This window comes from Rana temporaria, chromosome 6 (genome assembly GCF_905171775.1).
Source record: "Rana temporaria chromosome 6, aRanTem1.1, whole genome shotgun sequence".
In the NCBI taxonomy this organism is placed as follows: domain Eukaryota; kingdom Metazoa; phylum Chordata; class Amphibia; order Anura; family Ranidae; genus Rana; species Rana temporaria.
The window spans coordinates 133,344,458-133,359,529 of record NC_053494.1 but is presented as its reverse complement, the minus strand read 5'-3'; the positions used below and the strand labels follow the sequence as shown (position 1 = coordinate 133,359,529).

The window sequence follows — 15,072 nt, the reverse complement described above, 5'->3', positions numbered from 1 at the left end:
TATGGTGCTTTCAAGAGCCGAATTGACCAAGTCAAACAAAAGCTGGAGTTGCAGGCTATAAAAATTTTGTCTGATGTGAACTCAACATCTGATTTTCGGATGGTCAGTACAGAAATCGTCACACAAAAGTCGAAAGTACAAACACGCATGCTTGGAATCAAGGAACGACCGAGAAGAGTTTGGTCTTGTAAACTACTGTTCGTAATCTAGAATTCACTCTCGTGACGTGGCAATTGATGAAATGACGAAATGCAGCGCACATTCTCATCTTCTTTAATAAGATAATAATGAAGCTGCTTTGCTGGGGATACTGATGTAGCTATGCCAAATGTATTATGATTTCTTGGCCATATTTCAGAGAATATGAATGATAACACAAAAACCTCTCTTTCTTACACTCGTGGTTAGTGTTTGGCTGATGCCATTTATTATCAACCAACTGTGTTTACTCTTTTTAAATCCTAATCACAACAGAAATTACCCAAATGACCCTAATCAAAAAGTTTACATACCCCAGTTCTCTGCCCCCTTTAACATCAATGACAGCTTGAAGTCTTTTGTGGTGTTTGTGGATGAGGCTCTTTATCTTCTCAGATGGTAAAGCTGCCCAAAAAGCCTCCAGTTCCTGTAAATTCTTGGGGTGTCTTGCATGAACTGCACGTTTGAGATCTCCAGAGTGGCTCAACGATATTGAGATCAGGAGACTGAGATGGCCACTCCAGAACCTTCAAATTTATTTTGCTGTAGCCAATGACAGGTTGACTTGGCCTTGTGTTTTGGATTATTGTCATGTTGGAATGTCCAAGTATGTCCCATGTGCAGCTTCCTGGCTGATGAATGCAAATGTTCCTCCAGTATATTTTGATAACATACTGCATTCATCTTGCAAACAATTTGTACCAAATTTCCGGTGCCTTTTATAGCTCACACATCCCCAAAACATCAGCGATCCACCTATATATTTCACAGTAGGAATGATGTACCTTTCATCATAGGCCTTGTTGACTCCTCTCCTAATGTAGTGTTTATGGTTGTGGCCAAAAAGCTCAATTGTGGTCTCATTGCTCCAAATAACTGTGTGCCAGAAGGTTTGAGGCTTGTCTCTGTACTGTTTGGCGTGTTGTAAGCGGGATACTTTGTGGCATTTGTGTAGTAATGTTTTTTGCGTCTGGTGACTCGACCATGCAGCCCATCTTTCTTCAAGTGCCTCCTTATTGTGCATCTTGAAACAGCCACACGACATGTTATCAGAGAGTCCTGTATTTCACAGGAAGTTATTTGTGGGTTTTTCTTTGCATCCCGAACAATTTTCCTGGCAGTTGTGGCTGAATTTTTAGTTGGTCTACCTGACTGTGGTTTGGTTTCAACAGAACCCCTCATTTTCCACTTCTTGATTAGAGTTTGAACACTGCAGATTGTCATTCTCAATTACTTGGATATCTTTTTATATCCCTTTCCTGTTTTATACAGTTCAACTACCTTTTCCCGCAGATCCTTTGATAATTATTTTGCTTTCCCCATGACTCAGAATCCAGAAACATCAGTGCAGCACTGGATGAAAGATGCAAGGGTCTGTCAGGAGTCCAGAACTCATTGACCTTTTATACACACACACACACACACACACACACACACACACACGAATTGCAAGCAAACAGATCACAGGGGAGGATGGTTACCTTTCAATAGCCATTCAAACCCCTTTGTGTCAACTTGTGTGCATGTTATCAGGCCAAAATCACCAGGGTATGTAAACTTTTAATCAGGGTCATTTGGGTAGTTTCTGTTGCCATTATGACTTAAAAAGAGTAAAAAACACAGTTGATTGATAATAAATGGCTTCAGCCAAACACTAACCAATGCCTATATAGTTTGGTCCTGAAAAACACAGTTGGATTTTTTTTTTAAATTGTAATTGACTGCAAGAATACATGTTACACAGGTAATTGGAACTGGCAAGTCATACATCACAGTTCTGAATCAAACACACACTACAATATTTACAAAGTCTTTCTGCCTGCACTGAGCATCTGCAAAATCTTTAACTCATCAAAACTGGATCATCGTGAGGACAATGCTCTTGACAGCCAGCAGACACAGAGCACTTAATCTTTCATGGGTCATCGTGGTTTTCAGATAATTCTTTATCAGTGCCAATTTGCTAAACAACCTTTCTCCCGAACAACTGGTGAACATCATGTTCAAATATATTCTAAGCGAAAACATTAACACCTGAAACGGCATCAGCAAGCCCTTCAGCATTTAATAAAACTGCCTATAGAGATGGAGTGAGACATGCCCGAAGCTTGGCAAAGGCTGCAAACCAGACAATTTCCACAACTAGCACACTATTGAAAATTGTAAGAGAGTCTGGGCCTCCCTGGCAGGAGGAACGGGCAATTTCTTCTTTCATCCCCTTATAAATCTGGCACTGCCTTCGCTACCTTCTCCATCTCCATCCTGTTTCCTCCATTGCTTCCCATGTTGGAGATTATCCATAGCATAATGGTCCATACCGTGAAAAAAACCTTCATAGCTGTATCATCTTCTTGCTGAAGAAAAATACCCTCAGAGGAGTGGATTATCCCTGTCAGTTGGCCTTTGTGAGAGCTCTATAATCTGAGATCCAACCTATCTGGCAAGAGGCGTTGATTTTGTGTGAAGAGAGCACCAGGTGAAGCACTGTGTCCTGTGTCCACACAATCTTCACTATTAAGCATACTTTGGACTTACATTTTTGGATATATACAATTATTTTTTCACTATATCATTGTGGTTTTCTTTTGATATAGAACTATATGAACTCATATTATTGTTTCAGAATGTGTATATGTCACATTAAATGTCCACGTTATGAGCCGAGTATTTGGGCTATTGTAGCAGCACCTTCACATTTATCTCTATTTTAGGGTAAGCAAAACTATATATATTTTTTTATACGAAACAAATTTGACTGCATTAGATTGATTATTTTAAAGGCGCTTATATTATAACCCATTGGTAAATCTTCTGAATTATGCAGCAGTAAGTGAAAACAAACTTAGAGTGGATGTAAACCCTCCCTATACCCAGTGAAGAGAACAGCCTCAGATGATACATAGGGATGAAACAAATCTCCCTACATAAGTTTTACATCTATATCTTCTGTCTTCATCTCCCCTGACACACACTTCTATCTCCTGTCTTGGAGAACATGTGTATGGAGCCAGAGACAGCTACGGGACTCTGAGGAGAGATAAAACACTTCAGATAGAAGTGCCCAGCTCAAAATTCATGAATTGGGTTTATATACACTTTAACAGCTAGATACACAGTTTTGTATCAGAATGCTACATAGAGCTGTCTGATGTATGAAGATTTTAGACATGAGCATAATAGAGTATTTTAAGCACATGCATCCAATTTTGACAAATTTGTACCTAAAACGATGTGACCAACATGAGCAGATGAAATATTTCAAGCATGTTTAATATATTTCAGGCGTAGGCAATCGTGCAAAGGAGATCTACCTCACAAACATGGAAGAGATCAAAGAGTGCAGCTCTTCTTGAAGGTAGTAAACTCCTCTTTTGAACTTGTACCTACAGGTAAGCCTATAATAAGGCTTACCTGTATTTACAGTGAATATCTCCTAAACTTGTGGTGTTTAGGAGATATTCACACTGGATGGAGTCAGTGACGTCACTGGAGAATGCGCTCTGAATGGACCGCATGCCCATGTGGCCCCTTCAGAGCTCTGTGACGTAAACTGTGACTCACGTGCACACGTCAGTCACAGGACCAGAGTCAGCAAACCTGGAAAGAAGACCAGAGAAAGATAGATGCCCTGTCTCTGGTGACAGCGCACCGCTGGAGGGCTTCGTTCTAAGGCCAGTATTTCATGATGTGCTAGTATGCGATACACATTATGCCGTTGCCTTGCAGGGAATTTTCTTTAAAGTCTAAAGTTTACTACCGATTTAAGGAGATATTCTGAAAAAGGCTCAATTAAAGGGCAGGGTTTGCATTCTGCCCCAAGTGGCTGCCCACTTGGGCGGAACCTAGTTGTGGCCCAGCTGCCCGGCGCTTACCCCATATTTAGTGGGACAGGAAAGCAATGGTAAGATGTAGCTACCTGTTCTTGCGAGCTGGTCCCTGCTGCTTGAGGTGGACACGAGGGGAGGATCTAGGGAACCAGCACAGTCAAACAGATAGTAATTCTTGCCACAGCTTCCCTGTACTACTTCTGCACATTAGGGGAAGAACTTCTGATGAATGGTCAGCACAGCGGGGACACAATCTGCCATTTGCATACCAGCAATCAATGGGTTGCCGACCCCCGCTACATTGTACTGGGCCTTAGTTACACTTACCTCTTTACTAGGGGAAAACTCGAGGAGAAGATTACATAAGGTTGATGAAGCTACCACCAATATGTCATCTGGGGCATTCTGTAAAACCTGTCGGGAAAAAAAAAAAAAGTTTACTGTTACATGTATGAAACAGACCCTAAAGACATTAAAATGCAACTACATATGTCAACTTGTATGATTTTCAAAAACTATTTCTAAAAGATGTAAATGTCTTATAACCATGGTAATAATAATAATAATAATAATAATAATAATAATAATAATAATAATGGTTTCATCAGGTATTTCCAAGTAGAAAACCGACAGAAATAACAGGAAATAGAGGGTAAAATTAAGTGAATTTGTAAACCTAATAGATTCCTCAGAGAATTTGTGTTTTCAGGAAGGCAAAGTCCAGGCCTGTTTCACTGAGGAGTTGGAAAGTCTGACTCCTCTGCGTAATTCTCGTCATTAATTTAGGTCAAAGTATCACTAGCAGTAGTCAGTGACATTCAATTAGACTTGTTTGGTAGTCATTTGAATGCCTTCATTACCTTGATGATTTTCTATACGCCTTTGGCATTAACAGACAACTCCAAGCCACTCAGATGACTGGTGAAATGTCTTCAACATTACTGAAAATCTCTCAGATTCTGTGGCCCCAGAGATTACAATTTAGCTCTAATCATAGAAATATCTACACATACAACAAAACTATAATAAAATATTCACATTTGCTTTTTACATGAAAAATATGCATGCACAGACTTCTAACAAGAAAACTAAATTGTTGATAGTCCCTGTATGTTTTCGATTTTGAAGAAGCGACTTTCTATGAAAAAGGTAAGTACAGAATTGAATTACTTTCATTAAGGGTTTCCACACAGCATGGTCCTGAAAACTGGTCCTGAGTTGTTGGACTGATCTGGACAAACTGTGTAAACATCTAAGGAGAAAAAGGCAATTAGATACCAGCAATATGCAAATCAGTAGAGTGAATTTCTTTATAACAGAGATCCCACATTTTATAAACGGAACCGTACGATTCTCTTGCACCCAGATGGGTCAAGTAGCCATTATATAAAAAATGTGTGGTGCCAACTTGCACACATACCATGAAATGTCTTTTACATATTAGGGAAGAAGGCCCTACTCAATCCCTGCATGATCAATGATACAATCCCGATAGGTAAAAGGCCACTTACGAATTAATGGCTATACAACATTGCTTTCATCTGTCATCATCAGTACAGGGAAATAAGCTACATAGCTCACAAAACAAAAAAAGGGTAAAGGAAAGTTCTAAAACCCAAGCTTTTATACCACCCCTCATTCTCCACCAAATCCTAATCAACCAACCATTTTAAATACATGTAGTTTAAGAAACACCCAAAAAAAATAAAATAAAGGATTCCCTCACAAAGTGTTTCTTTGAGACATGGAAAAGCATAATTTGCACACTAAATGCACATACTAAGTAACAGAACAAATAAAACAATGATTTAGGTTAACCATACAGTACTTGCAACTTAAACCCATATATCTCCTAATCAGTATGTGGCCACTGAATTGATGATCCACCAATAAGTGCAAAATTGGGATTGGCATGCCACGGGCATGTCCACTATGCTCTGTTCAGACACAGGGCACTACTGGATTTATTGTGAATAATTGTAAATGCTATATGTCTATTTTCATAGTTTGTGACTAAATGCTTCATCTAGTTGTCTGGGTGTTTTCTTTCCTGCAAACTATATACCTCCAACTACCAATCTACTGTATAAATTCTGAAATTGTTCAAGGTGTCCAAATTACCAATGTGGCATCTCTTTTTATTTAAAATCCTGGGTACCAAGTAACAATTGTTTAAAAAAAAAAAAAAAAAAAAAAAAAAAAAAAATGTATATGGCAAGCACAGCCTTTGCCTATTATACTAAATAAGCAACGGCATCAATACACAGTAAAAATTCAGATTTGTGTCCATCTCCCCAACCTTTTTTGTATACGGATTAGACGAATAAATTAAATAATGGAATATATTGGCTTACTGGAAAACCTTCCACCTATGCAGCGAGGGACAGGTGCGCTTTAAACTGGATGCAGAAAGGTAGGCAGTATAAAAGGAAAAAGAAATCAATTGACTAGAATGTCGTACCTGACAGCAGCTAACCGCACCTTGACACTAGTCTCAGATAAGCCATTCACAATCCGGTCCATCATATGTTCAGCCTCTATGATCTGGAGAGAGATGTTAATGCAGCATAAATAACATCAAGGACACCATGCCTGCCTCCCTTATTCGTATTAACAATACTAAACATGAGAGCACATTCACACTGGTAACCTTTATTTGTATTTTCAAACATTTTAACACAAGTCCATGAAAAACTATGCAAAAGAATTGGGTATATTTGGCTTCTGTTGCCGCCTATAGCAGTAGACTTTACCAGTGCACCAATCTACATCTTTATTCAGTAATAAGGTTTTTCCATTCAAACATTTATCCTGGGCAGATAAACCCTTAAAAACATAAATATAACCTTAAAAAAAATTTGAATTAGAGAAGTGTCCATAAGTTGTATTTTTTTATTATGTAGGACAGATAGACAAATTTACAAGCAATGTTAGCGGTGTCCGAGTAGATACACGGCTATGCTGCACACTGCTCTGGCCAGAAATATTAAGTATTTCTACATATCACTATGGACTGTTCAGGGTTAGTGGTTAATTTAAAACAGAATTCCACGTAAAGTACAAAAATATATGATGTCATTACAGAAATGAGGGTTGTAGTCTCAGATGTCTTGCCATTTACATTAAAGCTAAACCATCAGCCATTTTAAACATGTAAATGCTTTGCCTAAAAGGAGGCACCATAGGGTACCTCTATAATTCTGTTTTCAATGTGTTACTAGGCATGTGCCTTTCCTGATTTTAGGACTATATCCTGTGCACTTACCATATCCCTGTCTTTGGGAGTACCAACAGTGGCCAGAAAGGGTGCTCTTAATGGACATCAGTATGAAAGGTAGATGATAATGGGCACTGAAAACACAGAAGGGGGGGCTAGCTGGATAATAAAAAGGTAATAACATAGTTTCTTGCAACAATTACATGTGTCCTTAAGGCTTGGTTCCCACTTGTGCGATGCAGGAACTCTGCAAATCCACTGCGGGTTCCCGCATCACACCTAACTTGCAAGGCGGTTCACACTGCAATATGCGAACTGCTGGAAGTGTCAACACAATGTTAATACCCAATTTCAGCTCGCATATTGCACTGCAAACTGACAGTTCAGACATGAATCAGATCGCATGGGTGTTCACACCCATGCGATCCGATTCTGGTGCGGACCAAAAAAAAGGGTCCTGTGGGAGTTTGGTCCGAATGCGACGCAAATTCAGCCATACTATCTGTATGGCTGAAATCGCATTGCACATGCATTGCATGTGATATGCACTGCAGTGCGAATCACATGCAATCTTGAACCACACACAAGTGTGAACCAAGCCTAAAAATGATTAAAATAGCTGACAGGTTCACTTTAACTGAAACTAATGAAAGGCAAGCATCACAATGGGAAGACGAGTAAGGGTATATGCCAAAGTATATCACATTTAAAGCATAGAGTTCCATATTCATACAGTGGAAAACCCTCGAATGACAAATACCAGGACATTTACTGAAAGAAAAGCACTGGAGTCACCTTATTGTGAATAAGCAATGGAATCACTTTACACATTTATATTGTCACACTGCGAAGTGTCATCTTTAGAGGACTTTTGATTTGGTATTTTTTTTCCCCCCTGTGGATTTTTGGATCATTAAGATATCATATATGATCACAATATTACTATGTGCATGATATGAAATAGATATTTAAAGGGAAAATAAACCTCTATCTTTGTTATACTACTTTGAGTTCCATCGTTCACTAGCTTGGTCACCTTTTGTGCTAGCTGCTCCATCTCCCAAGTGCTCACTGATCCTGTACTATTATACTTACTGAAAATATAAATAATCAAGGTAACTTGAAATGAGAAAACCCTTCTCCAGATAAAAATGCACATTTGCTGACTGTCATGTTAATTGTTTGCATATCCTAGATCTAAGCCAAAGAACAGATGTGCCAATAATGTACTCTAACTTTACAGTGACTTGTTTCTTCATGCCTATTTCAGATTAGTGAATTAGAACGGAATGCAGCCCTTGAAACAAAATGACAGTTACTAAACCAACATTTGTAGTAGACCAGCAAAGGCAGTTTATGCATTTCCCTCAATTCAAATGGCTTTTAAATCTGCATAACCAAGAAATGTGTTTATAAAGCTATTTGAGATGCAGTATTTTATTGTTAATGTTGTCATGAAATGCTGAACACCAGATTATAGGTTATAGCAATTAAGCAAAAAGCTACCCTTTGAAATAAAGATATAAATAAAAAAAACTAAAAAAAACTAATGGTGTTCAAAAGTAGCATACGTAACATGAAATATCAAACCCTTGAAATCAATAGGAGTATTTATGCTTGAGGTAATTGTAGCCGTATTAGTAGTAGGAGTATATATGAATGCAAGTTCCTATTTTGGAATCACAAGTTACAAAACAAACTATAGAACCAACGCCCCATTTATAATAGAAAAGGGATATCGCTATCCACTATACACTGCAAGGTTCATTCACACGGCAGTATGTATTTTTTGTCCCATGCATTGTGCGCGGGCCGCAATGTGGAGCCTACGGTAGGTCAATGAGTTTTCTTAGAGTAATCCAGCAGGGAATAGCCAACTTTAACAGGCTAGATGACCAGATTTTCCTGCTGGCTTTTAACTTTAATAGTGCTCTCAAGTCATACGAGTGACATGTACATTTGTAAAGCACATCCCTGTCCTTTATAAATGTGCGATTTGTTTTGTTTAAACCATTTTAAAAAGGTCATACTACTACTTTATACATTGACCCTTAAGATAATTTAATAAAAGATGTATAAAAGCAAAAACATGACTTGAGCAGCAATCATTGTTTTTGGCACCAGTACCATTAGCATCATAGGGTTCTCTAAGGTTGGGTTCACATATATGCAGGGACGGTTTCTGTGCAGAGTCCGGTGTAGTTTTGGTTCAGGTGCAAATTTGAAACTTAAAGGGTCACTAAAGGAATTTTTTTTTTTTTTGCTGAAATAACTGTTTACAGGGTATAGAGACATAAAAGTTTCCTTTTAAAAATGATTACAACTAGATAAAAAAATCATATAAGGTGCCTCTGGTTTCACTTTCGTTTTTAAACTGGTTTCATGTTTCTGTGAAGTAGAGAAAGACACAGAACAAAAACAAACAAATCCAGGGCAGTGTTTCGTATTTAAAATGAATCTGATTGGTTCTGAGGAGTTTTAGACACACAGCTTGGACCACAGTGAAAAGCTGCCATGAGAGGAGCCAGACAAGCAGGAAGTGTGGAGATCAGAGCAGAATTACAGCTACTTCAAAGCAAAAACGAACAAGGACGACATGAAACCAGGACTGCAGTAAGGTAAAGGAAGCTATTTAGCTAAAAAAATATTTTCCTTTAGCGATCCTTTAAATTACACCTGAACTGGACTAAAATGTGCACAGGATCCTTTAATTTGCACCGTAACCAGCCCACATACGTGTGAAACAGCTCCATTGAAAGCCGGTCTGGTTCACGTTATGCGAATCGGAATACGATTCAAATCGTTTTTGGATCGCATAAATGTGAACCGAGTCTAAGGCAGCCTTTTATGAACCTTTTTAAAACACAGAGGGACCCTTGAAGTAACTTTTAAGTCTCAGAGAATGTCTGCTAATAATTACTATATCTACATCTCACAGTACAATAGTGTGATTGTTACTAGGAAGAATGCTTCTTACATTTGTAGTAATTGGGAAGAATCCCCAGATAGCTGAAAAGATTATTAGGGTCACCAGTTTCTCATTTGAGAGGCAGAAGTTGCTCATTGCTTTACAGAACCTCTAGAGGAACGCTGGTTAAAAAAGGCTGGCCTAAGGGAACCAGCAGTAAATGCTGACCCATTAATTTCTTTACACAACATTACGATGCATGGACCCTAGTTTGCCTTTCTTGGTAAAATATTGCAAACACTGAACAGCAGCAATCTGGTGTGCAGATTCTTCTATTATGAATTTCTGAAGCTTGGTGATACCCAAAGAGATTGCCAAATGTAGGAAAGAAAAGTGGATGTGTTGGCTACAACAATTTTCTTTTGCTATGGGCATTATCTTGCTATACAACTCAACGCCTTTCCTTATTCATTTTATTAGGAGTCCGTTATTTCCAGGGTTGCATTTTTTTGATAAATAAAATGCATGTTTAGCCTGATGTCTGTGACACTGCAGTAGAAAAAAGGGTTGTAAATAACAGACCAAACTATTTACCTATGCTTACACTAGAAATAATCTGATCTTAAATCAATGGAATCACCCATTTTATTTACTCTGCATTGTTCATTATGTACTTTATTCAGAAATAAAGGAAAATGTAATTGACATCAGTACAAGCGTGTTAGTATTAGAAAAGCACAGAGTTTTAGGTTTAGCTTGATGTTCAGTCAATTACAAATTTGGTAGCACTAACAGACGCAACATAAAAATTTAAATCTAAGGTTTCAGGTACCTCTGTTCCTTCTAATATTAAAAATAAGGTGACATCACTGTTCTCATTTCCAAAAATATTTGTCAAAAACTGATTAAGATTTCACAAAACAAATAAAAAAAAATTGCATTGTAACTTAAAAATGTTTTTTATCCTGTGAACATATGCCGAGAAATAAAAAACAGGTGACAATACAATACCACCTCTTATTTATACATCATTTCCATAACTGCCCTGTTAAAATTACGATAAACAAAATAGAAACACACAAAAAGCATTCAAATATTTTTTTTCAAGGTGCGATTGGTCTTTATTAAAAACTTCCTTGGACATACAGCAGACAGATTTAACCAACAAAGTTCTCTTTACAGGTTTCGAAAAATAAATCTTTAAAAGCAGTTGCAATTTACACTAAAAAAAACACACAATAAAATGATGCAGGTAAACTCTTACCATACCTTATTATATGGAGAACCTGGTAACATACAAAGCTCTCAGTACAATCATCATTTTGAAAATATGTCAACCATCAAGTCTTGAAATCAATATAGCACAAGATAATTTGACAGAAATTGTATTGGCTTACCAAGTTTGTAAACAGCATAACAGAAGCACAGGTATATTTATATGTTAAAACAGGCAATTATAACCATTTTCAAGCAAAAAATAATAAAATAAAAAAAAATATGTATGTGGTTTTTCTCAACAGGTTGGTTTAACACCAGTAAGCCTACAAAGGAAATTGGGAAAACAAAAAGCAGTTTCCGCAGCATTTTCCACTGGTATATACACAAGGAATCTTGAAGAGGCATCCAAAAGGAAACCTGGGAAAGCATTATTGGGGCACCCACTGCCTTTATACATCAGAAGATGAATATCAGGAAATTGTATTAAAATATATTAAGTATACTATTAAAAAATTGTGATAATTAAAAAGACCTCTGAGCATCCAGTATAGCTCTCCAATGAGAGCACCAAAAGGGAAATGTGACCATCTGTATTTGAAAACAAAATTAATGATCTCAAAGTGTATGTCTGGGGGAAAAAAATGTGTAAGATTTCCTCAAGACATGTGCACTTCCCTATGCTTTTTCTCCTAAAAAAAAGTGTTGCAATTAGTAAAAAAATACAGGACTGTACCTGTTGATTCTGGTAGAAATCAAGTACACTATTAACCCCATCTGTGGACACTGCCACACTGAAATCACAAGCAATGTTATCCAAAATCCCAAGTTACCCTGTTCTACTACAGAACAACCTCTATGTTATGGGGATGAAAAGATGGAGAGGTATTCTGTAATCCAGCATAAGAAAATTGGGCAGGATTCTAAATACTGCTTGGGATCTTAGTACAGTATTTTTTCCTTGGTTTGGAATGAGCAGTGCACGGTAGTTGTGGTCATGAGCACTGGTTTAAGCACACTACACATCCCATAGTCCAGCTCAGGAGTGAGCAGAATAGGGTGGCTACGTTCTACATACAGTGGGACCATGGAGAAAGAACAAATTACAGGTGATACTCGAAAAATTAGGATATAGCACAAAAGTTCAATTATTTTACTAATACAACTTAAAAAGGTAAAATATACAAGATAGTTCAAGCTGTGATTTGTCATAATTGTGATAATTATGGCTTACAGCTCATGAAAACCCCAAATCCACAATCTCAGAAAATTAGAATATTGTGAAAAGGTGCAATATTCTAGGCTCAAAGTGTCCCACTCTAATCAGCTAATTAAGCCATAACACCTGCAAAGGGTTCCTGGGCCTTTAAATGGTCTCTCAGTCTGGTTCAGTAGGAATCACAATCATGGGAAAGACTGCTGAGCTGACAGTTGTACAGAAAACCATGATTGACACCCTCCATAAATGAGGGAAAGCCTCAAAAGGAAAATTGCAAAAGAAGTTGGATATTCCCAAAGTGCTGTATCAAATCACATTAATAGAAAGTTAAGTGGAAGGGAAAAGTGTGGAAGAAAAGGTGCACAAGAAGCAGGGATGACCGCAGCCTGGAGAGGATTGTCAAGAAAGGCCATTCAAAAGAGTTGGGAACTTTCACAAGGAGTGGACTGAGGCTGGAGTCAGTGCCTCAAGAGCCACCACACACACACACAGACGGATCCTGGACATGGGCTTCAAATGTCATATTTCTCTTGTCAAGCCACTCCTGAACAACAATGTCAGAAGCATCTTACCTGGGCTAAAGAAAAACAGACCCGGTCTGTAGCTCAGTGGTCCAAAGTCCTCTTTTCTGATGAGAGCAAATTTTGCATCTCATTTGGAAACCAAGGAGTCAAGAGTATGGAGGGAGAATGGAGAGGCACACACTCCAAGATGCTTGATCCGAGTGTGACATTTCCACAGTCAGTGTTGATTTGGGGAGCCATGTCATCTGCTGGTGTTGGTCCACTGTGCTTCATTAAGTCCAAGGTCAATGCAGCCGTCTACCAGGAGATTTTGGAGCACTTCATGCTTCCTTCCACAGACGAGCTCTATAGGGATGCTGCTGACTTCATTTTCCAGCAGGACTTGGCACCTGCCCACACTGCCAAAAGCACCAAAACCTGGTTCAATGACCATGGGACTTTTCAGAGATCCGGTATTGTTCCATGTACAATCCTTGTTTTATTGACTGCATGTAATAATTCTAATTTTCTGAGATTGTGGATTTGGGGTTTTCATGAGCTGTAAGCCATAATCATCACAATTATGAGAAATCACGGCTTGAACCATCTTGCTTTGCATGTAATGAGTCTCTTATATTAGTTCCACCTTTTAAAGTTGCATTAGTCAAATAAATGAACTTTTGCACGATATTCAAATTTTCGAGTATCATCTGTATCTACCATCTAAAAAGAAAGTTGGACAACAGCAATAAAAAAATAAAAAATTAAATAAAAAATTGGAGGAGGCAATAGAAGGTAATATTAAGAATACATTTTGTTTTTAATAGTTTAGTGTCACCAAATACACTATATTAGCACATTTCCTGTCCAACTGTAAATTTAGGATCTTCCCAGCAAGTCTCCTAGTTGTAAAAGGGAGTTACTTGACACGTTTTAAAAGCAGCGGAGATCACTCACTTATAGGGACTAGTAAACTAGTAGCAGACCATGGGTTTTCCTTAATGGCCCCAAATAACTACCTCTAAATTAGTACCGTAGAATCTCCATTAAACATTAGTAACGTCCTCCAAAATGTGCAAAATAAATAAATGCGCAACAATATACCACTCATTCAATACTTTAAGACAGAATGGATTTATTTACGTATGATTTTCGTTTCATCTTACACGAGTTCGAGCCATTGAACTTGGAGCACTATATATGACAAGAAGCCACTTGTTTATCAACCATCTACCAACATATTTATCAAATTCTACACATTTTGGGACTTTTAGGATAATTTGGAAAAATTATGGTTATGCAAAAAATGTTGCTGGAGATGAGGGGAATTTTTTGTTAACACAATAGTCCATTTTTCATTCATGAAAGTTGTACATTAGTTGTGAAACAAGGCCCTAGCCTGTTTTCCTTGGATTAAACAGGACAGAGAGCAATACTGGATAAGGCCAATTATTTTCTGCTTGCCAAAATGGAACCAAGGTTTAGAAATAGGTTTTCCATGATACAGTCCAATAGTATCAATTTTAGATTTCACTTAGAGCTCCATTCTACTATACACATGTGTATACAAGTTCCACCCACAACCTCCACCCCAAATATAACCAACCAATATGCCCCCAATCACCAGATCAATTTTACTAAATATTCTGCGCCAACCTTTACCTCTAGTCTTCTGCTTGTGCCATGTGTCACGTGGAGGTTTTTGAGAACCATGTAATTTCAAAAAGGTTAAAAGAATTACATTTGGAACATGGAAGGACAAAAAGGTTCTTATTTGTACCACTGCATCTGTTCATCAACTCATCCCAAAATGCTTGGGTGAAGTTTTCTACACAAAGGAACAGAACTTGGGAATCTGTGCCAAAAAAAGCAGGCAGAGGGCAAAGGATTAGCCACCAGTATCACTAGTGAGCTTTCTGTAGCTGATCTTTTCCCTGTTACTGGCTTACCATGTCTTGTTCTGCACAGTTTCTATGTGATGAGAC

The 15,072-nt window shown here is 38.0% G+C and overlaps 1 protein-coding gene across 8 annotated transcripts in view; it reads right to left on the bottom strand.

Moving 5' to 3' along the window:
- The window catches only part of ARMC8 (armadillo repeat containing 8), a 156,244-nt gene that overhangs the window by 44,009 nt on the left and 97,163 nt on the right, over nucleotides 1–15,072 (bottom strand). For all 8 annotated transcript variants that reach the window (XM_040357394.1, XM_040357400.1, XM_040357399.1 and 5 more), the window contains 3 exons: nucleotides 6,487–6,569; nucleotides 5,196–5,277; nucleotides 4,353–4,439 (listed from right to left, as the gene is read on the bottom strand). In XM_040357394.1, the coding sequence (XP_040213328.1) occupies nucleotides 4,353–4,439; nucleotides 5,196–5,277; nucleotides 6,487–6,569 (252 nt within the window). The remainder of the gene's footprint in view (nucleotides 1–4,352; nucleotides 4,440–5,195; nucleotides 5,278–6,486; nucleotides 6,570–15,072) is intronic.